Below are 22,854 nucleotides of genomic sequence, written 5' to 3' on the forward strand. Positions count from 1 at the left end.
AAAACAGAAGCTCATCAGCTGCTTCATAAAGTCTGCATATAGACCCTTTGGTGGCACCTGTAAGCAAACAGAATCCATGTAATTGTGCAGCCATCACATTGTTTTCTTGTGTCTCAGCTATAAGGAGCTGTGTTGTGACAGAACAGTGGGATCAAAAAGATTTGATTATGACAATAAAATGAAATAAATAAATAAACACACTCACTGAAATTATCCTCATCCATTACATTTGTAATGCACACATTGCTTTGCCTGCATTGAGTCTTCTGTGAAGATATACTCTCCCACTTGAGCTTCTTAATGAAAATGTCTTCCTTTTTTTTTTAATCCAGTCTCTTCCCCAATAATTACTTCTATGACACACCTTTGTCAAAGCCAGATGAATGAAGCATGTTCCTTTCATTTATTCACTCTTTCTTAATCAGTGCTCACCAGCCTGTCCAGCAGACAATACACATGTTACACAGAAGAAGATAAGATTTCACTGCATTGTCCCCAGGGATGTAATGACCTGCTTTGTCCAATTACTCAGAAGGTGGTTTTCAACTCAGATTGAGGCCATGAGGTCAAAAGTCGGGTTTCAAGTTTCACTCTGGCAGATCGAAGTGGTTCTCCAGGGGATGCTCGTGTGTGCTCGTGTGTGCTCGTGTGTGCGCGCGCTCCTGTGTCTCGTTTTATAAACTTCTTATTGTTCGTTCGCATTTCCCTACCATCAAAACAGCAAAGTAACGAGAGCTCCTTCAGTTCGATAGTCTAGAAGGGAAAAGAAGGTACAAGTCCATAGTTGCCCATTTCTGTTTTTGCCTGTTGTTTTGCTGGCTGGAGGTTATTCTGCACTTTCTTTTGACATTTATGAATCAGCCATTTTCAGCGTGAGCTCACACGTACACGGCGTTATGTGCTGAGGTGTTTTCGCAGGGTCACAGGGGGTTAGAAGAGTGTAGGTATGAGGAAGTCAAAGAGTGTGTTTCAAAGGCATTTCTAAATGTTTGGTCCCTTTGCCCTGCAGGCTTTTTTTTTTTTGGTGCTATTTTTAATATATGCCCCTCTCTGAGGAACTTCCTTGGATTTCATTGCCCTCTTTTGAAGGCTCCTGTTACCATGGTTACTTCACCCCCGTGTAAAATACATGATGGTAGTGAGTACAACCTTAAGTGGGAGCACACATTTCAGTAGTCATGGTTACAACAACCTCTAAAGGATGAATTATGTAACTGGTGTTGTGTTTCAGAAAAGATAGTCACTAGCTGGCAGAAAAAGGGGCAACTCGTGGCTAAAGATATTTTTACTCCTCTTTGGAGAAATTCTTAAGTTGATAACCACGGCATGATGCATGTGAACACATTTTTTGCTTTCTAATGATTGCCAAAGTAGTGTATGTATTTCTGCTGCTGAATACAGATAACTGCAGAGCAACATTTCAGCTGTTTAGTGAGAATTATCCTGGAAGATAATTACTCTCTCTCCTCGTTCTCTCAGAGTAACAAAGGCCTATTTTTGTCACATCTCATCATTTTCTTTATATCTCTGCACATAAAGCTAATTTGGGGATGTTATCATGTCTGTCTGAAATATTATGCAGCACCGGTGCTTTGCTGCAACCTGTGTGTGGATGTGTGTGTGTGTGTGTGTGTGTGTGTGTGTGTGTGTGTGTGTGTGTGTGTGTGTGTGTGTGTGTGTGTGTGTGTGTGTGTGTGTGTGTGTGTGTGTGTGTTTGGCAGTGAGTAAATATGTATATTGACACGCATGGATGAACTCACCTCCCTACCACACCCAGTAGCCTCAATGTCTCCCAGGACATTACCGTCAACAGGCGTGATTCGATGACACAGGAAGCAGCAGCAGGATTTTATTTGCAGTTCAGGGAGGAAGGAAGTGAAAAAATAAAATTTTTAAGGCAGATCACCCAATAAAAATTTTAAGAGACCTGTTATGTTTGTTTTCAGCTCCACGTTTTTATTACTGAAATCTTCTAGAGTATTTGTGCATGATCCGCAGTCCACACAACATTTTAGCTCCTGCCTCTTTAATGCACTTAACGTTTGCTTTTTTCTGATTGGATGCTCCTCTCCTGTCTTCTGTTTTGTTTGGGCTTTTGAGCATTGTCACCTCCATTTGTCAGTATAGGTTCTGAAAACAAGTTGGAAACATACTGAATAATATAACTGGTTTATAATTAGCAAAGTTAACTTTTGAAAGCCACCTGTAAAAATTAAGACTAAGCGCAAACATCCACACAAAGAAAGGATGCTTGGTAAAATGATGGGTGGTTGGGAGGTCTGTGTCTGAGGTGATGATATAGGGAAATCACATTCAAGAATATGGGGTTAAAAACCAACTTTTTAGAGGAGCCTGAAGCCTGCTTTTCAGAAGCGCTGGTCTTCTTATGTTTCCACTATCATAGCAGTATCTAAAAACATATCTGATTGCAGCTGACTGCACTCTGCTGGACAGAGACTGCTGCTGGTACCTGGAATCGGCTGGTACTACTGGTCCAGTTTTAGGGTTGTTGCTCCTAATGTCTAAATTACCGCTGGGCTCATTGTGGACTTTACTTTCAACATCTGCTCCAGTTGTTCCTTTAGCTCATGCTCCTACTTTTGGATATTGCTTTCTGAATAGATTACCACATCTGTCACAACTGCAGTCTTCTCCTTCTTGACTACCACCACTATGTCCGGTTAGTTGGTCAGCAGCTATTTGTCTGTCTATCCCATGGACTGTTGTTTTCAATCACTTTTGGTGGTGTCTCCCATCAGAACTTGGGGACGTCTAGTCCATATGTTGCACAGATGTTGCTGTACACTATCCCAGCCACTTGGTTGTGCCTCCTCGTGTATGCAGTCCCAGCTTGCATCTTATATTGGTTATTATCATATTCTGTGTTTCAGTTTATTCTGGTTTAGGGTTTAGTTCTCAGGTTTTGTTCTGGTGCCCTCGTGTTTCCTGTAAGTTTAGTTCAGTGTCAAGTCTGCTTGTGTAGTTGTTTCTTGTTTCCTGTTTTATTGTGAAGGTCCATGTCTCATGTGAGTGTATTCAGTTTTGCTTCCCTTGTCTCATCTCGTCAATTACTTCCAGCTGTGTTCCCCACCTGTGTGTAATCTCTCTGTGTTCTTCTGTGTGTATTTAAGTTGTGTCTACTCGTGTACTAGTCCCTGGTCTGTTTGTGTTTCATCCGTGTGTTCTCCCTGCTATCTACCGCCATGTGCCTCTGCTCACCCACCTTCGTGTTTGTATTCGTGTTTTATTTTTACAATAAACACCCTTGGCACCTCCACGAGTGCCTGCGCTTGGATCCTCCTTTACTTTCTCCACACGGCTCATCCCATTCGCCGTGACAACTACTATGTGCTACCACAGCCTCTATGGATCTGTGGCGTGGGGCCTGTTCTTGTTCTGTCATGATCAAAGCCTCTGTGCTGTCCTTTTAGATGGCTTTTTCCAGCCACTGGTAGGATTTCTTGATATCAGCCACTTCTGCTATCTGTCAGTGGTCATCCTTGACAGTTCCTCTTCTTGTTTCTTAGGAATGACCAATCTTCAGCTGCCTAAGCACCTCATCTCCGGGTACCATGTTCCTGATATATTCACGAATGCTCCGTGTTTCATCATGGATTGTGGTCCTGACAATCACTAATCCTCACCCTTCCTCATAGAGCCTTTGGGTGCTGGACCTCAGTTGAAGATCTCTGTCATTGTGAGTTTTGGTGTCCTATCAGTGGCATCTGTCTTCCTTTGTGGTCAATTTACCATTCTAGCTGGGTATCTGATGGCCTATAGGGCATGTGTATTGATGTCTTCCTCATTCCTACCATTTCGATGGCTTCTCAACACCTTTTTCTGGAGGTATTTGTTTGTGGCTAACCTTTGTGCATCTTTAACATGCTTTTGCGATACTCATGCATTTGTAGCTTATCCTGTATATCTCCTATTCTACCTTCTGGGAGCTCCAGTCCTTTAGTCTGGATCACCTTCCCTCACTTTGCAACCATTCGGCCACACTTATTGAGTCTGAATGACATCCTGATGTCCTCACTTTAGATCCTGGTGAGGTGAATCAGTGAGTCGATGTCTCGTTCTCTCCTGGCATATAGCTTGATGTCATCCATCTATATAGAGGTGGATGATGATCACTCCAGTCGTGAATCTTAGTGCGCTTAATGATGGGCTGGCTTAGGGGGACCAATCATGTGCAGGACAGCAGCAGGGACAATGTATCACCTTGGTATGTGCAGTTCCCTTCAAGTTAGCCTCCAGCGTTGTCTTCCACATTCCCATTGAGTTCCTGATGAATGTTATTAGTGCGCTTTTAGCCTTGTACAGTGGCCAGCACTTCAGTATCCATGAGTTGACCATAGAGCCGTAGGCTTTCTTGTAGTCAATCCAGACCAGCAACACCCATGTCTGGAACACCACAAACACAACACTAGCGGACCTGAGTAGCCTGGGAGGATGTAAAGGAGTAAATGACTAACTGCACAAAGCAAGTGCTAATGGTAATTTGTTTGATATCATGTTTCTGAATGAAAAAACTGTTGTCCAATATACTGGCGTATCGCATCACCAAATATCAGTATTAGTCTTATAAATCCTATGTTGCTCAGGCTCTAATCACCTGAAATGCAAAAGAATCAGACCCTTTTGTTTTTATTAGATATGTTTAAAATGTATAACCAATTAATGGCATCTCTCTTATGATAAACGAGTAGAACAAATTTTTACATTACTATGAATGGTATCTTATTTTCTATAAATGTTTTGTCTGGTATATGTTTTATGCAAACTTTGTGTTTTCACTGAGTATTCAATGATAAATGTACACGTTAGAGCAATGTAGTGAATTATGCTTTGTTTTCTTGTTGATAAATTAGGCTATCAAGCTGAAGAGAGGGAAGGGCTTGACAGATGTTTTCTGCATGTCGAGCTGGATAACTCCCAGTTTGGATCCATACATTATAATGGCATTTTTTGGGAAGGGGGGCTGTCTGTTTTTTGTTAATCGTTTATTGCTTTTCTTGTGTCTGCTCAAGCACTGAACAACTAATTGTGTGTCTCATGTTTGAAAGACGGGAACATTTTTACAGTACCTGTTAATTTATTATCCAGCACACTTTCCACTGGTTGCTTTTAGAGGTTTGTTTGACTCTACCTGAATCTCTCTACTTGAGCTTTATTCATCAAGTAAAAAAAAACCTCTCAGTACCTCAATATACTAGAGTAGCCAGAGGAGTGAATATGTTCTCATGCATAATCTATGCAAGTGTGCATTGATTAAAACTTTTTTTATATACAACGATCAGGCATAACATTATGACTGCTGACAGGTAAAGTAAATAACACTGATTATCTCTTCATCATAGAACTTGTTAGCGGCTGCAATATATAAAGGAGCAAATAAACAAACTTTGTATCCTTAAAGTTTAAAAGCAGCATAAAGTATAAAAGCATAAGGAGCAAGTCTGACAAGGGCCAAACTGTGATGGCTAGACAGCTGGGTCAGAGCATGTCCAAAGCTGCAACTCTTGTAGGGTGTTGCCAGTCTGCTGTGGTCAGTATCTATCAAACGTGGTCCAAGAAGGAACAGTGGTGAACTAGCAACAGGGTCATGGGCAGCCAAGGCTCACTGATGCACATGGGGAGGGAAGGCTGACCCGTGTGGTCTGATCCAAAAGATGTGCTATTGTAGCTCTTAATTGCTAAAAAAAGTTCATGTTAGTTCTGATAGAAAGGCACCAGAATACTGAGTGCATTACAGTTTTTTGTGTATGGTATTGGCTGCATAGCCGCAGACCAGTCAGAGTGCCCATGCTGACTCCTGTCTACCACCGAAAACACCAACAATGGCCATGTGAACATCAGATCTCGACCACAGTACAGTGGAAAAAGGTGGCCTGGTCTAATGAATCACTTTTTCTTTTATATCACGTGCATGTGCATCACTTACCTGGTGAACACCTAGCACCAGAATGCACTATGGGAAGAAAGCAAGCTGGTAGAGGCAGTGTGATGGACAAGATAGTGTGGGAATCACATATCATCATAACATTATTTCAAAATAATACTATAACAACAATAATTATAGTTGTTGGGTTTTTTCATGTCTTAAATAAAACATGACATGAAAAATACATGCAAAAAATACATTTTCCCTTCTCACTGAAACATTTATTAAGGACTGATTATCCATTTATTAATGCCAAATAGGCTATTTATACATACTTAATAGATAGTTTGTTCAAAGTTTGTTATAGACACATATTATGTGAAAGTTGACGCAAGCTAAAATATAAAAGTATGGAATATGAATAGCATGTAAGGGTTAAGAAACATGAAAGATTAATTAAGTTATACATTTATGAATTGATTACTTAGAATGAAAATGTCTTTTCAACAAAACTTTTATTAGTTAGTTAACATTAATGTTATAAGCCCTCAGACATATGAAGGGACTAATATAAAATCAGTGCTTTTGGGAAATGGTGATATTGTTTAATAAGTGTCCCACAAAGTTAAGAGTGGAACAAACACTGTTTTTGATCACAACAATAAAGGGATAGCCAGCATTCAGAGATTCAAAGGATAGGAATTTAAAGATGTGGACCAAGACCAGGAAAGATAGAAGAGAATTACTGAATCATGGTCAAAACATTTTGTGATTTCATTTAGTTTTGATTTTTGTCCAAACCCAGATTGTATTTTGTGTCTTTACTATAATCAAGAGCAGAGAACTTGCTTTAATCCACCTTTGTGCTTTCAAGCATATGTTTTCAGTGGGGACCGGTTTGAAAACTGTGGTTATTGGCACAGTCAAAGTAATTCTAAATGTCTGCTGCCAACACTAAAATCTCAGCATCCCACTTAGTACCTAAAAATGTTAAAATGTTTGTTTCTATATTCCAGGTAGGTTGTACTGTTGAGTTATTTTCCTCTCATTTTTTTTAAATGAAACGTTTAAGAAGGATTTATTTTAAATATGTTTTCAGTGGTAGCTCAGTTTCATGGATAAGACATTCCTCACTTTAAACTATAGGGCACATAATATATGCTTGTCAGCTGGTCTCTACCCAAAGAGTCTATAAATACTTATTTGTAGGAAGGGTTGGCAAAGTGACAGCCCAATGAGCCCTACTAAATCACCATCAAACACACAAGACAGAGGCCACATGAATCTTAAACAATGAACCTTACATAAACACAGCTGGGCATTTTCTCCATTATTTCCCTACAAGATCTCCTTTTTATTTTGCTGTGAATATTTGTCGAGAAATGACCAAAGCCATGTAATGTGCATTCAGTCCTTTAACAGAGATCAGGCATCACGTTATAACCCCCTTTCTAATATTATACTGTCCACCTTTCTGCTGATAAAACAGCCCTGACCTCTTGAGGCATGGACTCCACCAAACCCCTCAAACTGTGCTGTGGTATCTCACACCAAGATTTTAACAACAGTTAAACTTTAAGTCCTGTAAGTTGCGATGTGGGGCCTCTGTGGATTAGACTTGTTTGCCCACATCATCCCACAGATGCTAGATTTGAGTGAATTCATGTCAACATTTAAAACTTATTGTGCTCCACAAACCATTCCTGAACCATTTTTGCTATGTGGCAGTGCACATTATCCTGCTTAAAGCCTATGCGCATCTTACCCTGTTTGCACTGCGGGAGGAGGCCATAATACCTGCAGGAAACCCGTGCCGGCACATGGAAAACAGAAAGCGCTTTGAGTGCTCAGAAAGAGTAGAAAAGCGCTATATAAGAACCAGTCCATTTACCATTTACCATAGAAAGTATAAGTATTAGTGTTGGGTTACTTTGAAAAAGTCATTAATTATAGTTAGTAGTTACTTCTTCAAAAAAGTAACTGAGTTACAAGATTCTAAAAGTAATTAATTACTTGAAAAGTAACTATTGCGTTACTTTTAAAAAAAATTTTTTTAACCCTCTAGGGTCCAGGGTATAATTGGCCATTTTTCACTACTTTTGATTTTCCCTCCACATTTCACCTTTAAAAAGTATTTACTTTGCCTTGTTTGGCATCATCCTTTTGGTCGTCATGGTGCATTTTTCCACCAAAACGAACGGGCTGTTTTTTGTTTTGTTTTATAATTTTTTGTTCATAAGCAGAGAGTGCTTGCTAGCGCTGTCCTTAGACAGTAAACATGAAACTATTCAGGAAGAAACACGCGTATATATTGTTTATCATGACTCTGGTTTTACGTGGCCTATCAGCACAATTTAAAAACTGGTATATATCACCTTGTTGCTTTGTCATTTTAAAGTCATGTGATTGGCTTACCACGACTACTTTATTCTTCCTCAGCCAAACAGCAGTCTCATGCGAAGCTGAACACAGCTTCAACCGTCTGTTTGTTGACAAATAGTAACGCGAATGCACCGCATTTTGTTGTTAGCAGGGCTGGACTGGGACAAAAAATCAGCCGGGCATTTTGACTAGAGACCGGCCCACCAGGTATTATAGGAAAAGCCATAAAGCCTTTGAATGAAAACAAACGCTGTTGTGACAGTGATGTACACTGTCTTGTTGGTATATGTATGATGTCTATAGATTTTATATCAGATAAAAACTTTGGTTGTAAGATTCAGATAATTACTTGTTAAAAACTAGACATTTTAAATGAGATAAGAAAGAAAAGTATATCTTTGTGCCCCCCTCTCCCTGTTAATGCCCCACCTGGGCCCCTGGCAAAACTTTGCTAGACCCGCCCCTGCACAGTTACCAGCTGTTAGATACTTAGAAAAGGACCCTGGTGTTATTTGCCTCTCAGAAACAGTTCATAACTTCCCTTCAACTCATTCATGTCACCTAAAAGGTAAACCTGTAAACCATCAGCTGATACTAGAAATTAATATTAAAAAAATTCTAACAACAGCTTATCAAGCTTAAACGTGCTGCTGTTGTTTAGCGTGACATCCGCTGGTTTCCTGTTTCTGGCGCAAAGTGGAAGATAAACAAGCAAGAGAGAAAAGCCGATCAGCTGATCATTGATCAGTTTAATGATTGAAGCAGCAACAGGAGAGGGAGGGGAGAGAATGAGAGAAGAAGAAACAGCTGTGCAGCGTAAACACACAGAATAACTCCAGCTTTGTGTCTTTTTCCATTCTAGCTAAAGTAGCTAAAACTGCGTCTCTTCTCAGCTCAATACGAAACGCGTAATATTTTCTCTGAATACGGGACAGTTGGCAACTCTACTAACTAATATTATGAATAAAATAAAGTTCACTATCAGTAACATCATAGCACCCACCCAGCTGTATAGAAACTCTGTCACGCTAGCTAGTACACAGTACGAGTTATTGTAACTGGATGTAAAAAGTCAGCACAAATAATAAACTCCACCTAAACTTGATTTATATCTGAACCAGATAGACTGTAGGTCATAACTTCCTACCTGAAGTTCAGTTCACCTGACACTCGGACCGGAGGCCGCCTCGGGTCTCTCCTCCTCCTGCCTCCCCTTTCCCTCATCTGCCTGCTGGCCTCTGTGGAAGGTCCGCCATAGCCACCACCAAACAACTGAGTTATTTTTACACATCGGCCAGCATCTGGCCAATCCACCACCTCTCATTTATACCGTTACAAAAAAAACAGAAACAAAAAAAAAACCCATCGGCCCATAAAAACAAAAAATCACCATCGGCCCACCGGGCAAATGCCCGGTATGTCCGAAGGCCGGTCCAGCTCTGCTTGTTAGTAACGGTAACGGCGTTGTAATGATAGAAATAGTAATTAGTTAGATTACTCGTTACTGAAAAAAAGTAACGCCATTACTTGTAACGCCGTTATTCCCATCACTGATAAGTATGATCAGTCGGGCCCCTTAGGCCCACCCACAATTCCATGTTAGGCTCCTAGGCAACGGCACTAACTACTCCACCACCACAGCACAATTACAAGTCTTGTGTCTGTGTCAAGGTACCCTCTGTCCACTCTATGAACTCGATGTGCACCATTTATTCTCACTGTTTGGTCCTTCAAAGCTTAGCAGGTACCTGGCTCTGCGGGAACTTGATCAAATATGGTAGGTCTCATGAGAATGTCAGGTTTTCCATTTAACTCGTCTCTTTGCTTTGTAAAAAAAAATGTGTGTTAAGTGTTAATTTGTGCTTTGTGAGCTGATCAGCTGCTGTACAAACTTTAGATGTATTAGTGGTGAAAGATTAACAATGTGTAAAACACAGACCACACACTGTGCCGGTGAGAGTCACATCAGTGGCAGAGCGAGACATCCAGGTGTTATGTAATTATTTAAGGTGGGACATGGTTTCCCTAACGTATTAAGGGTCGATATTAAAAGGTTCAATTGAGTATTTTTAGCTTAACCTTCAGAGATCACATGCATGTCAGACTAATCTGCATTTGACAGACCTGTGGAACATAAACCATTACAGTTTGAATTGAGGCTGTGGTGCATTGTTGGCTCTATGACCTGCAAATCACAGGAAATAAACGCGGAGTGACGAATCCATTCTTTTCTCTTCCACACCATATCCTTTTCTTTTTTTACCTCTTCTTGTTCAGCATCGTTCTACTTCTGCTTGTCTCTTTGCTGTGTAGCCCCTGTCTATCTCTCACCCCTCTTTCTCCAGCCTCCTTCTATTTTGCTTTCCTGTGTTACACGTCAGTTTGCTTCCTCTGTCTGCTTTTTAGCGTGCCTGACTCTCCTCGCCAATTCTGTTCTGCTTTGTTTCAGAGCTTTTATCCCATCTCCCCTTCTCTGAGCTAAAGCTTAATGTGTGTCTAACTGTGTCTCACATTCATTCGTTCATTGTCTCAATAAAAATAAATCATCTCCTTTGCTTTTACTCTAATTTATCTTATCTCGTGGATCATCTTTCCTTTCTTTTAATCTAACTTGCACTGTTACCTTTGTATTTAGTATCTCACCTGCTCACTCGCTCACTATTTCTGTCTGTCTGACTGTCACTCTTGCTATTTTTTGTTTTTCTCGCTGCATCGTCTCCCTCACTGCAATAAGCGCTTATTAGTGTTTTTTGTCACTATGCCTAGACTGGTATCACATGTTTGTATTTTTTCGGTATCCCAAATAGTTACATAATGAAAAAGCTGGGAACAATTTTTTAGCAGCATCGTTAAAAGCAGCATTTGTTTCTAAAAATAGTTTTCTGTAGGGATCGTCTTCAAAGTGTTTAAAGTGACAGGTGGTGTCTGACAAAGTTTTGCACTGGTGTATGTTTATCTTGGAGTGTTTTTAATTTATATTTATATTAATAGTCAACCACTGCAAGAAATTGGTCATGACTGCTTTAATGTCATGTTTTGATGCAATTCTATTACAACCTATGCTACCTGAGCAACTTAAATACAAAAAAGTATCTGGATCATTGTAATATGTTCAGTTCAGTTCAATTCAGAGGTATTTATGTAGCGCAACATCACAACAACAGCTGCCTCGAGGTTCTTTATACTGCAAGGTAAAAACCCTACGGTATTCAGGAGGAAACCACAACAATAAGACGATTCCCTGTGAGCAAGCACTGTGCAGTGGTGAGAAGAAAAAATTCTTACTTTCACCAGGAGGAAACCTCCAGCAGAACCAGTCTCAGGGAGGAGCAGCCATCTGCTGCAATCGGTTGGGGGTTAGGGGAAAGAGAAAAGGGAAAAAAGAGAGCACAGGGAGACATGACAAATCCCAAAAAAAAAATTTTAAAAAAAGGAAACAGTTATTAATATACCAGTGTGATAGTCTGTTGCTGCACATGGTTGACTGTTTTCACTTGTCAGTTATCAGACATTGTGTTAGGTACACCTGTTTCAATGCAGATTGATGCAAACATTTTCTCAGCCAATCACAACTCAGTGCATTTAGGACTTTGACTTTGAGTGTTGCATGGCTGTTGGTGCCAGATTGGGGTTTGCCCACACAACCATCTCAAAAAAACACAAACTATCCAGTGAGCAGCCGTTCTCTGGGTGATTTCAGCGCTCTGCTGCAACATTCAGATGGCAGTGACAGAATTTGGAATAAATAACATGAAAGCATGGATCCTGGTTTGTATCAAAGGTGAGGGCTGATAGTGGTGATGTAATGGTGTGGGAGATATTTCCTTGGCACACGTTGGACCCCTTAGTACCAACTGAGCACAGATCGAATGGCGGTCCAGCTGACTATTGCTGCTGACTGTATCCATCTTCTAAAGGATGCTTCCATCAAGAAAACATACCAAAGCTCAAAGCTGAGGTCTCCTCCTCCATAGTCACTGGATCACAGCGCAATATAGCACCTTTGGGATGTGGTGGGACGGGAGAGTCACATTATTGATCTGCAGCCATCAAATCTGCAAAATCTCCGAGGAATGTTTGCAGCACCTTGTTGAATCTTTGCAATGAAGAATTCATGCAGCTGTGAATGTAAAAAGGAGTCCAAAACAGTAGCAGCCAGGTGTTACTAAAGTGTCCACTGATATTTGTCGTTATTTACAGGGGCAGTGTAATTTTCCATCCAGCAGTTGCTGCAAACACATTATTGCCTAATGTCACTGTATGCTGGCAGGAAGATTGACGGTATTTGAAACTAATGTAATGGGAAAAGGAGCCACGAGACAGAATTACGATTCAAAGATCCAAATCTTTAATCTATGCAAGCAGACTGCCACATGAGGTGGGCAAAAAAAACAACAAAAACTAGTTTAAAAGGTCACTTAAAGGGAAGATTAGGAAAATCGCACAAGGAAATACCTGGAAAATCTGAAGTGGAACAGCAAGGAAACAAGAGTAACTGGGTAATGTAAGCCAGGAAGTTTTCCTTCCCTTACTTTGGTTTATTAGGATCTTGAGGCCACAAATCTTTACATTTTCATGGTGTCATAATGAAACACACACATGCAAACCAACTTATAACACAAACAGTGACTCAAATCAGGGTAAGCCCTTTAAATTAGCCATCATTACTACAGGGCAGTTTTGGTTTCTTGTGTTTTCTGTGTTGACAAGGAATTCTCTCCCTTCATAGGCCATTATAAAACGGTTCTTTTCATTGCATTGGTTCTTGCTATAGGTAATGATAATTGACCTCCTGTGGCCTGTCTGGTAGGATATTGGTTCTTAGCCACACTTAAATACAAATTTTCAAAACCAATAATTAATATTTGGCCCGAGGGTGCAAACTACATGTAGTGAGGATAAACTTAGGAACACTGGAAACAAGCTATATGTGTAAAAATCACTGTGCTTGTGTCTGTTTTAACAGAACTCCAGGTAATAAACCAGGCAGCAGCCCCAGAGGTCAGACTCCAGATGAGACCGGACGCCGCCATGGGCAGGGCCACGAAGCCAACTCTACTGCTTCTGACTTGGCCAACTCGGTCACCAGTGACATGCTCATGGTAACGTACACGAGTACTAAAAGCTCAGATCTATAGTCTGCTTTCTGCATTGAGGATTTCAACTATATTTAGAGAGGGAGAACTGCTTTTGGCAAAGCCTTCTGAATCAGAATAAATGAGATGGCAGAGAGACTTCACTGGTACTTTCAGATCATCTTTCATAATCTAAGATGAAAGGTGCATGCAAATCTGGAGATAAGAAAGTGGAAGACGAGCCAAAGGAGTAGATGAAAATAGTGTAAAATGTTCAAAACTTTCACCCGTTTGTGATTAATCACCATTACAAAGAACACTGTTTTAAAAGCTTAAATTAATACATTTAGCAGTACTGTTTATGTTTATCGCCTGTGCTGCCCAGTTTTCTAACTTATAGCAGCTAATCGTCTTCTTTGAGGCGGTTTGCAGCTTGACAGTTTATCTTACCTTTGGAAACAGCAGTTGACAGTTGAGTTAAAATGATCCACTTTCACTGACTGTGCTGAATTAAATGTCAGCGATAAAGTACAATCCCAGCTTCTTTTCTTTCTTTCTTTTTAAGCATCGTGGGCCCTATTTTTGTATTTTGACAATCATTGCTATCAGTAATAATAACACCTAACCTGTCAAAGTCATTTCTGAAAAAACACAAAAATGTAGCGTGCCAGTGGGGTGTCTGTTTGCAGCCAAACCAAAATGAAAATATACTTTAGAGGTAGTAGATTTTCTCAGAAACCTTCAATTTTCCCCACCAGATAACCTTTTTGCTTGCTTACCTGCTTTCTAGATCACAGTGGTTTATTTGATAAGTGCAACGATTTTCTTTGATATTTCACTATATGAGAAATAATTGGCAAGGCTTCAAAGATAAGATCAAACTTGCAATGCAGATTTATTTATCATGAGCTACGTGTCACTTACTGTATATAATGCAGTCTTTTGGTTCAAAGACGGAGAAAGCCTACGCGCTTCAGTTCAATTGAGGAGGAAAGCTGTTTGAGAAGTCTTTCATCACTCAGGAAAGTGCTTTCTCCTTCACCCTCAGCGCACCTACCTGTAGAGCGTTACAGTTAGCTGCGGCTATACAGTAAGTCAGCTAACTGAAACATAAAGCAATCATTACCCTGAAGTGAGACGCCGGGAGGGGCGGCAACGTGCACCTGATTCAGAGAGGTTCGGTAATTAGCTGTGAGAGAACATGCAGTGCTGCTGTGGGTGCTGTGAGAATATGGCAGATCGGTATGAGCACTGTGTAATTATGTGGGTTTTATGGGGTGTCTGAGGAATTCACAGTGGCAGTGCCTAATGATAATACTCATTCTGGGCACTTTTGCCAAAGCCATCTATATATTACACAACCCTCCTTTCATGCTGAAAATACCAGTCCTGCACTTTTGAGCCACTTGTGGTGCTATATAAAAAGCCATAGTCGTATATACAGACGGTACTGAGAGGAGGGACCGAGTGAAATGTTATTGGACGTCACAGTATATATGCATCCAACCCACTCAAGCATCTCAGGTGATAGGGGTTTGGGGTCCTATCAGCATCAGGTTCTTATCAGTACGTACTCTGACACTGCTTTCATTTTGTGTGGTGCTCATAGAGTGGTGGAAAGTGTGGTGTGAAAAGTGTCTTTGCCTATTATCACACATCCACACATTATAGGGAGGCTTATATGTGCTTTATTTGTTTAAAGGATAAGGCTAGTGATATTCTACCATTTGTTGCCACTGTCAAGGAATCTAATGGAAGGATCCCAAGCACCCGAGGGTTAGTCCATTCATTTTTGAATCGCAGTTACAAAGGAAAGGGTTGTAACATTTTGACAATAATAGCTCAGATTAATAGACAAACAATATCCGATGAAACAGATATGCTTTATGTTCTTCTTGAACACTTGCAGTCAAGAATTGCTAAAAGTGCTCATGACCTCTCCAAAAACTACTTGGAATCAGATCTCTTCTAAGAGATCGGGAGATCCGACTGGAAGTGTCGGTTGTAGAGGTGAAGTCTGGTTGCTTTTTTTCAAGGCTGACATGTGTGACCCTTTCCTAGATCACAGCAATGTTGACTCACAGGACAGAAGAAGCATTGTGCATTGTAGAGATGCACAAAGGTGGCTAGAAAAAAAGTTAAATGCTTTTTTATGAGTGTTCATCGAGCTGCAAAAGGACAATTTGATTCAAAGTGGAGGTATGTAGGGCTGCTGTGCTCCCAAGAGTGGCTGGCCTGCAAAGATCACACAATGAGCTCAACGTGAAGCCCTGAAAGAAGTGAAAAAGAACACAAGTCAGACAGCAAAAGTGGGACATCTGCACAGATCTCTGCAGCTCCCTCAAATCTGACTTTTTTTATCCACTGTGAGAAAAATGCTGCATAACAATGAGGAAAGGACAAGAAGAAGAAAAGAGCATGTTGCAAGTTTGGAACTAGGCCTGGCCTCTTGGCAATCCATGGGGAAACAATGAATTTAAAGTTGTGTGAAGAAGTTTTGAACTGTAGTATCAGGGCAAAAGTCAATTACTTTAAGCTTAGGAGAGATTTACTGATGGAATAAGACACTGACGAAGAGCACACAAGTAAATTAAGAATCAGAATGGCTAAAAAAGAACAAAATTCATGCTTTGAGATAGCCGAGTCAGAGTCCTGACCTTAACCCAACTGAGATGCTGTGGCATGACCTAAAGAGTCCACTCAAGTCATCTCAGAATTACTGATGAACTCAAACCAGTTATGTAGTGAGGCGCAGTCCTGAATTCCTCCTTAATACTGTGCTGGTCTCATAAGCAGTTCGAGGAAACATCTGACAGGAGTCACTGCTGATAAAGGAATGCAGTCGGAGGGATTATTAACTATGCATAATTAGAACATAAAAAGTAAAACTGTTTATTTTTTTCTTTTATATATTGGGGTTTAGATGAAGATCTGTCCTTGTTTTTGTAGAAGTGCTGAAAGCCTAAGTTACTTTTTTCCCAAAGGGTTAGCACGCTTTTTCTTCCAACTGTGCATTTAACGACATGACTTCCAAAAAACAGATGTGCTCTGTGGTTTTTAGCAAATGTTACTCAAGCAAGAGTAAATGATACATTTGTGTGTGGTGTGTGTGAGTGTGTTTACATAATATGATATAATATGATATAATCTATATATAGATAATTCTATCTATCTATCTGTCTGTCCGTCTGTCTGTCTGTCTGTCTTCACATTATTATGAGAAAGGAGCATGGCACATTGCTCCCATTTGTAATCTTTTTTTATTATTATTTTGAGAACAACAGATGTGAAGGACACATTAGAAAAAAACTCTGTAAAGGATTTACATTTACAATATATATATATATATACCTGGCCATGTTTGCCTCTGTTGCAGGTGGATCGCTGTGGTTTTTAGAAAAATAAATTAGGCAGGCAAATTTAAAAACTGGATAAGAAGGGAGGGGGGGGGACTCTAAGAAAACGAGAGTATCCAAATGCAGAAAATTGGGAATAGCAATTTAGGCCATCTGTTGGCTGGAGGACTGCATAATGAAAAGTGAACATATTCAGCATAGAGAATGAGGCTGGGCAGCACCACCAGGATTGTGTGGGAAAATACAGAATTGGATATTATGTTTCTGCCCCTTGAATAATGCCTCCAGCTCTTCCCCCATCAGATAGCACTTTTTAAACTGGATTCTCTCCCTCCCTTCAGGCCATGTCACCATCAGTCAGAGGATGTGTCTGTCAATAGATAATCTGCTTTTCCAAACAGCCATGCAACCAGCTCTGCCCTTTTCTTACGGGGGACGCTAGCCATGCGACATAACATCATGGTAGTTTGCCACTTACAAGCTGTGGTATTTATGGTGAAGTTCAGAATTGGTGCCCCCCGTGGTGTGGAGTTCAAGTCACTTGTTTAGTGTTCGCTCCTCTTTAAGTGTTCAGACTGTGTGACCATGCTGTGAATATTGCAGAGCTTGACCCTTGATTTAAATCATAGCAGTGCAGCTCCCGCGGTGCTACACTTTTATACCTATCCAGCCCAAGGTCATTAGGGAAAAAACATAAAGTAATGCGGTCTAATGTAACAGTCTTATATTCAAAATAACCCCCTCATTATCACGTCAGTATTCTCTGTTATAGGGACTTATTATATACCTTTATGTACTTAAATCTGAGCAGTATGCTTAGATTTTTAAACACTTTATTATCAACACTGACAGCAGCATTGTCGCATGGCTATTACAGATCTATAATCTAAAAAAATAGCTTTTTAACTTTAGAGAAGTGCTATAAAATCATTCACAGATGGTTTCTTTTTCCACGCAGGCATACAAACTCACATAGCAACTATGGCAGAGTCACCGTACAAGTCTGTTATTGTGGCTGGGCTAATGATCAAACCGCCACCTCTACTACCTGAGCAACACCACCCCAAATGACATATGTACAACATACTGCACAGTGGGTGGAAGTTGTTTGTAGAAAGTAGTGTATCTATCTACTCACAATTTGGACACACCAGTTCAGCAGCACGAAAAATGACATTATCTGCATTAACACATATAATTCTTTAACTGGAATCTTATCTCCTTGGAAAGAATATTCTGTTTATATCCATTAAATTATTGTTTTTAGCCAATTTGTTGTTTTTGTTTTTTGTTTAAGCAGGATGTAAAAAAAAAAATCTTATCTCTTTTGCAAGATTGTGCTGGTTCTCTTCCTCTGATTCCTTCAGGAGTTTTTTTTTTTATTTTTATTTTTTATAATTGTCATCTTTCCACCCTTGGCAACAAGAACTACAATCATTTGTGATACCTTTCACATCACTGCAGAGGAATGTTTGCCCACTCTTCTTTGCAGAATTGTTTTAATTTAGCCACATTGGACATTTTTAAGCATGAACAGGCTGTTTAAGGTCATGCCAAAACCTTCATTTCGATTTTTTGTGCCCTTCAACGGTGATCTCACCGGTCCAGTTGTCCATTTCCTGAAGCAGCAAAGCAGCCCTAGACCATCACACTACCAACACCATGTTTAACTGTTGGTATGGTGTTTTTTTATGATACTTAAGAGATGTTAGTTTCACACCAGAGCTAACAGGACTCAAATCATCCATAAAATTCAACTTTTGTCTCATCAGTCCAAGGAATATTCCCAAAAGTCGTGGGGATCATCAAGATGTTTTCTGGCAAATGTGAGATGGGTCTTGGTGTTCTTTTTGGTTAGCAGTGGTTTTCTCCTTGGAACTCTCCCATGGATGCCGTTTTTGCCCAGTCTCTTTCTTATTGCTGAATCAAGAACTCTGACCTTAACTGAGGTGAGTGAGGCCTGCCGTTCAGATGTTGTTTGGATTCTTTTGTGGCCTCCTGGATGAGTCGTCAATGCACTTTTGCGGTAATTTTGGTAGGCCTGGACTCCTGGGAACATTCACCACCACCCCATGTTTTCTCCATTCTTGTTGATAATGGCTCTCAGTGTGGTTCACTGGGGTCTCAAAGCCTTAGAAATGGCCTTGTAACCCTTTCCAGAGTCATAGATGTCAGTGAACTTTTTCACATCTTTTAGCCTACTTCACTTTGTCAGATGGACTCTATTCAAGTGATTCTTTGGTCAAACAGGTTTGACAGTAAGCAGGCCTGGGTGTGGCTATAGGGGAATAGAAATCAGCATTTCAAGAAAGTGTATTTATTTATTCATTATTTATTTAATAAATGAATATGATTAAAGACTTTTCACAGTGCTGTAAATCCTCCAGTAAGATAACAGAGTTGAATAAAAATAAATAATGCCCTGCTTATCTCCTCTTGTTCTGTCAGCTGTCACCAGGTTCAGAGGAAGAAGAACATGAGGGTCCAGTGTGTGAAAAGCTGGGTCGTATTCAGTTCAGTGTTGGATACAGTTTTCAAGACTCCACCCTCACTGTGAAAATTCTCAAAGGCCAAGATTTGCCAGCTAAGGACTTTTCTGGCACCTCTGACCCATTTGTCAAACTATACCTGCTGCCAGACAAGAAGCACAAACTGGAGACAAAAGTGAAGAGGAAGAATCTAAACCCCCACTGGAACGAGACCTTCCTTTTCGAAGGTGTGATCAGGAAGCCTTTCGTTAAACACATTCACAGCACATGCAGGCAGTCGTTTCTGTCTGGATCATTGTAACATATTAAGACTATCATGTGTGAATCTCTTTCTCAGGGTTCCCCTATGAGAAGGTGGTTCAGAGGACCCTGTACCTCCAGGTTCTTGACTACGATCGCTTCAGCAGGAATGACCCAATAGGAGAGGTGTCCATCCCACTCAACAAGCTGGACCTAGCCAACATGCAGACTTTCTGGAAGGAGCTGAAACCATGTAGCGATGGCAGTGTGAGTAAGAAGGAAAGAGGCTGAGTAGAGAAAAAGAAGATAGACAGGAAGGGAGGGGGCAAGATGAAGAGAAAGAGAAGATGGGACAGAATGTAGCGGGTGATGTCATTCCTGGCTGCCGTGATGCTCCCATGGGAGATGTAGCAGCATGCTGGAGGGAGAAGGGATAGGGAATATGGAGAGGCTGACAGGTAGATGAAGGAAACACAGGCAGGCAGAAAAAGCAAAGGAAACATAGGATGAGTGAAGGGAGAGCAATCCAATAAGGCAATTAAAAATGAACAGTTTGTTATTGTTTTTGTTATTGTCTATGGTTTTTTCCAGGGAAGTCGAGGGGATCTGTTGGTGTCTCTGTGTTACAACCCCACAGCCAACACCATCACTGTGAGCATCATCAAAGCCCGCAACCTCAAAGCCATGGACATTGGAGGCACTTCTGGTATAGATGCTCCCTCATCTTCCTTTCTTCAATACATTTTTACATTCCAACAACAGAAAATGAGAAAATAGTGTGTTTATATTTCATTTTTGGTTTTTTGTTGGGTTTTTTTGTTCTCATTAAATCCCCAATTCTGGTAATTCATGAATGCTATATTGCTTCATAACCGGCACATTTCCCTCTTCTCAGACCCCTACGTAAAAGTGTGGTTGATGCACAAGGACAAGCGTGTGGAGAAGAAGAAGACGGTGGTAATGAAGCGCTGTCTGAACCCTGTTTTCAACGAGTCCTTCCCCTTTGACGTGCCTGCCCACGTGCTGAGGGAGACCACCATAATTATCACCGTCATGGACAAGGACAGACTCAGCCGCAATGATGTCATTGGGAAGGTATCTCCTTCCCACTCCTCTTCTTCGCCTCTTCCTCTCTTCTTCTTCTTCCTCCTCTTTTTTTTCTCTCTTCCTCTGTGTTTTTCTGACTGTCTGTCAGACCATCAGCAGATGATCAGTGAGCCAGTCTCTACTGACCCCTGCTGGAACATGCAGTTCATTCCCCTGTGCTGTAAATGAACTCATATGCAGCAAACAACAAGCTGCTAATTTTAAGTGTGAAAGTAAAAGTGTGCTTTATTTAGACTTAATACTACAACATTTAGGAATGGCACAGAGGCAGATGCAGATACACACAGTCAGCAAACTGCACATTTACTGTTTAGGCTAAATGCAGATGGTCAGTTTAAACCTTTCCAGCTTTAACCGGAATATCCCCTTTGATGCCTGAATTTCTTTGTTGAATTAGCTGATCAACTCTGAGAAAAATTAATGTATTTCTGTTACAACGTGATTAAACATTTTAAACTTCTTATCTGCATCTTTTAGTTTCCTATAATGTTTCGTAGTTTTAATGCTTTCTGGGGGGAAAAATCTAATAAATTGCAGCTTCTTTTAGACACAAAGACATGTAGATGTACTTTACTTTAAACGGCAAATATGAACTCAGTACTGTGCAAAGGTCTTAAGCCACCCCTCATTTCTTTATATTTTGCAACCAAGGAATCTTGGCGTTTCTTGTGACTTTTTAAAGTGGTCTTAAAGAACAGTTCTCCAGGGTTTTTGCAGATCTTTCAAATGTTGTTTTTGGACATTGGCTGCTTTTTCCACTCATTTTCAGTCCTGCCCTTCACACACATACAAGGAGGCAAATAACTTGAGGGGATTAACCAGTGTTGTGTCTACACATGACAGAAAATTTAACAAAGAACCAACTATAAATTTGTATCCTTTTTTGTTACTAGCTGCCTGTCACAAAAACATACATAATATGTTCCCATTTCTTTAGTTGAATCTACAAAAATGCCAAAGGTAACACAATTTGACAGTATAATATTGCATCTTTTGACCAACAAGGTAATTCCCAAAGAGCTCTTAGCTGTAAGCTTGCCATATCGCAGCATGGTGTTGAGTGTGTCCTCAAAAAAATATGAGAAAACTGGTCAAACAGCCAACATCCAAAAAAAGAGCTTTGAATGTCCTTCAACAAGCCTGGAGAACTATTGCTGAAGACTACTTAAAGGAATTACAAGAAAGCTGCCTAAAAGAGTTCAGGCTGTGTTGAAGAATAAAAGTGGTCACACCAAATATTGATTTTCAAGCCCGTTGTACAAACTCTGTTTTTACTTTACATGCTGTATTTACATGTATATTTACACCTGCTTCAATAAATCACTGCACCTATTTCTCATTTTCCAAGCAAAATATAAAAATTTGAGGGTTGGCTCAAGCAGTTTTGCAGACCATTGTTTATGTATTCCTTTGTACTGCTGCCTGTAGACAAAGTCACATTGGGTGCTCTGACTGAACAAGTCTGTGTTACGCTTGCTCAACAATTAATATGAATTAATTCACTGGACATGCAATTTAGCAGTTTCTGCTTCGGTTGTAATTACTACCAAATTAGATTGTTCTTTTCTCAAAACTTGTGGGATTTGTCAGGATTTTACAATCCCATAAAACCACAGTTTTTTTTATCCCATAACTGCTTCAGATATCAGACTTAACAGTAACCAAAATAACTCCTTTTTCTCCCTGTGCAGTGAAGGATTTGCTTGTTTTTAAAACCAAACACCAGCTTTTCTATAAATAAACATACGGTATATGTATTAGGAGGATAAAAATGGAATACACCAAAGCTTAAATCAAATCTTTGTTTCATCAGGCACTTAAAAAAAATCTATACGCTGTGTACAGCAGGGAAGAGCATTTGCTTTATAAGGCTTTCATAGACATCTATAATATTTACAGGTACTATATGTATTCCCATTCTAACCACACATATTATTTTCTTTCATACTGCAGTTGCCTATTATTAGAATAGCTTCGTAGAATAGAGAACAATGAAAAAGTGAAAAAAATTTTATGTGGAATCCAGGAGTTTCTTACTACATTAGAATCGCTTGCAGACGAGTCTGTGTTTGATCCTATTAGTAACAGCATTAGCCTTTCTCTGAGTTTTTCACTGGGTGAAATCTCTTGCTCTAATGGCTTTTTTTCTGCTCTGGATTTGAGTTAAATTCCAATTAGAGCAGCAGGCTTAGTGGTGAAAGGGCTACACTTAAGAGTCACAGTTTTTTTTCTCTTAATACTCTGCTGTTTAATTGGGAGCATTCTTTACAAATAACATCTATCTCTGTGTGGCTGTATAGAAGTTACAGTGACTGTCTCTT

The 22,854-nt window shown here is 40.1% G+C and overlaps 1 protein-coding gene across 4 annotated transcripts in view; it reads left to right on the forward strand.

The window, feature by feature from the left end:
- The window catches only part of syt7b (synaptotagmin VIIb), a 122,575-nt gene that overhangs the window by 98,561 nt on the left and 1,160 nt on the right, over positions 1–22,854 (forward strand). For 2 of the 4 annotated variants that reach the window (XM_085169093.1, XM_085169308.1), the window contains 5 exons: positions 13,233–13,368; positions 19,146–19,413; positions 19,524–19,693; positions 20,018–20,132; positions 20,322–22,849. In XM_085169093.1, the coding sequence (XP_085025219.1) occupies positions 13,233–13,368; positions 19,146–19,413; positions 19,524–19,693; positions 20,018–20,132; positions 20,322–20,701 (1,069 nt within the window). In that variant the 3' untranslated portion in view covers positions 20,702–22,849. Of the gene's footprint in view, positions 1–13,232; positions 13,369–19,145; positions 19,414–19,523; positions 19,694–20,017; positions 20,133–20,321; positions 22,851–22,854 lie in introns of those variants that run through there. The other 2 variants (XM_085169244.1, XM_085169176.1) reach the window with 2 other exon arrangements.

The sequence above is a fragment of the Neolamprologus multifasciatus genome, chromosome 1 (assembly GCF_963576455.1).
Source record: "Neolamprologus multifasciatus chromosome 1, fNeoMul1.2, whole genome shotgun sequence".
Lineage (NCBI taxonomy): Eukaryota > Metazoa > Chordata > Actinopteri > Cichliformes > Cichlidae > Neolamprologus > Neolamprologus multifasciatus.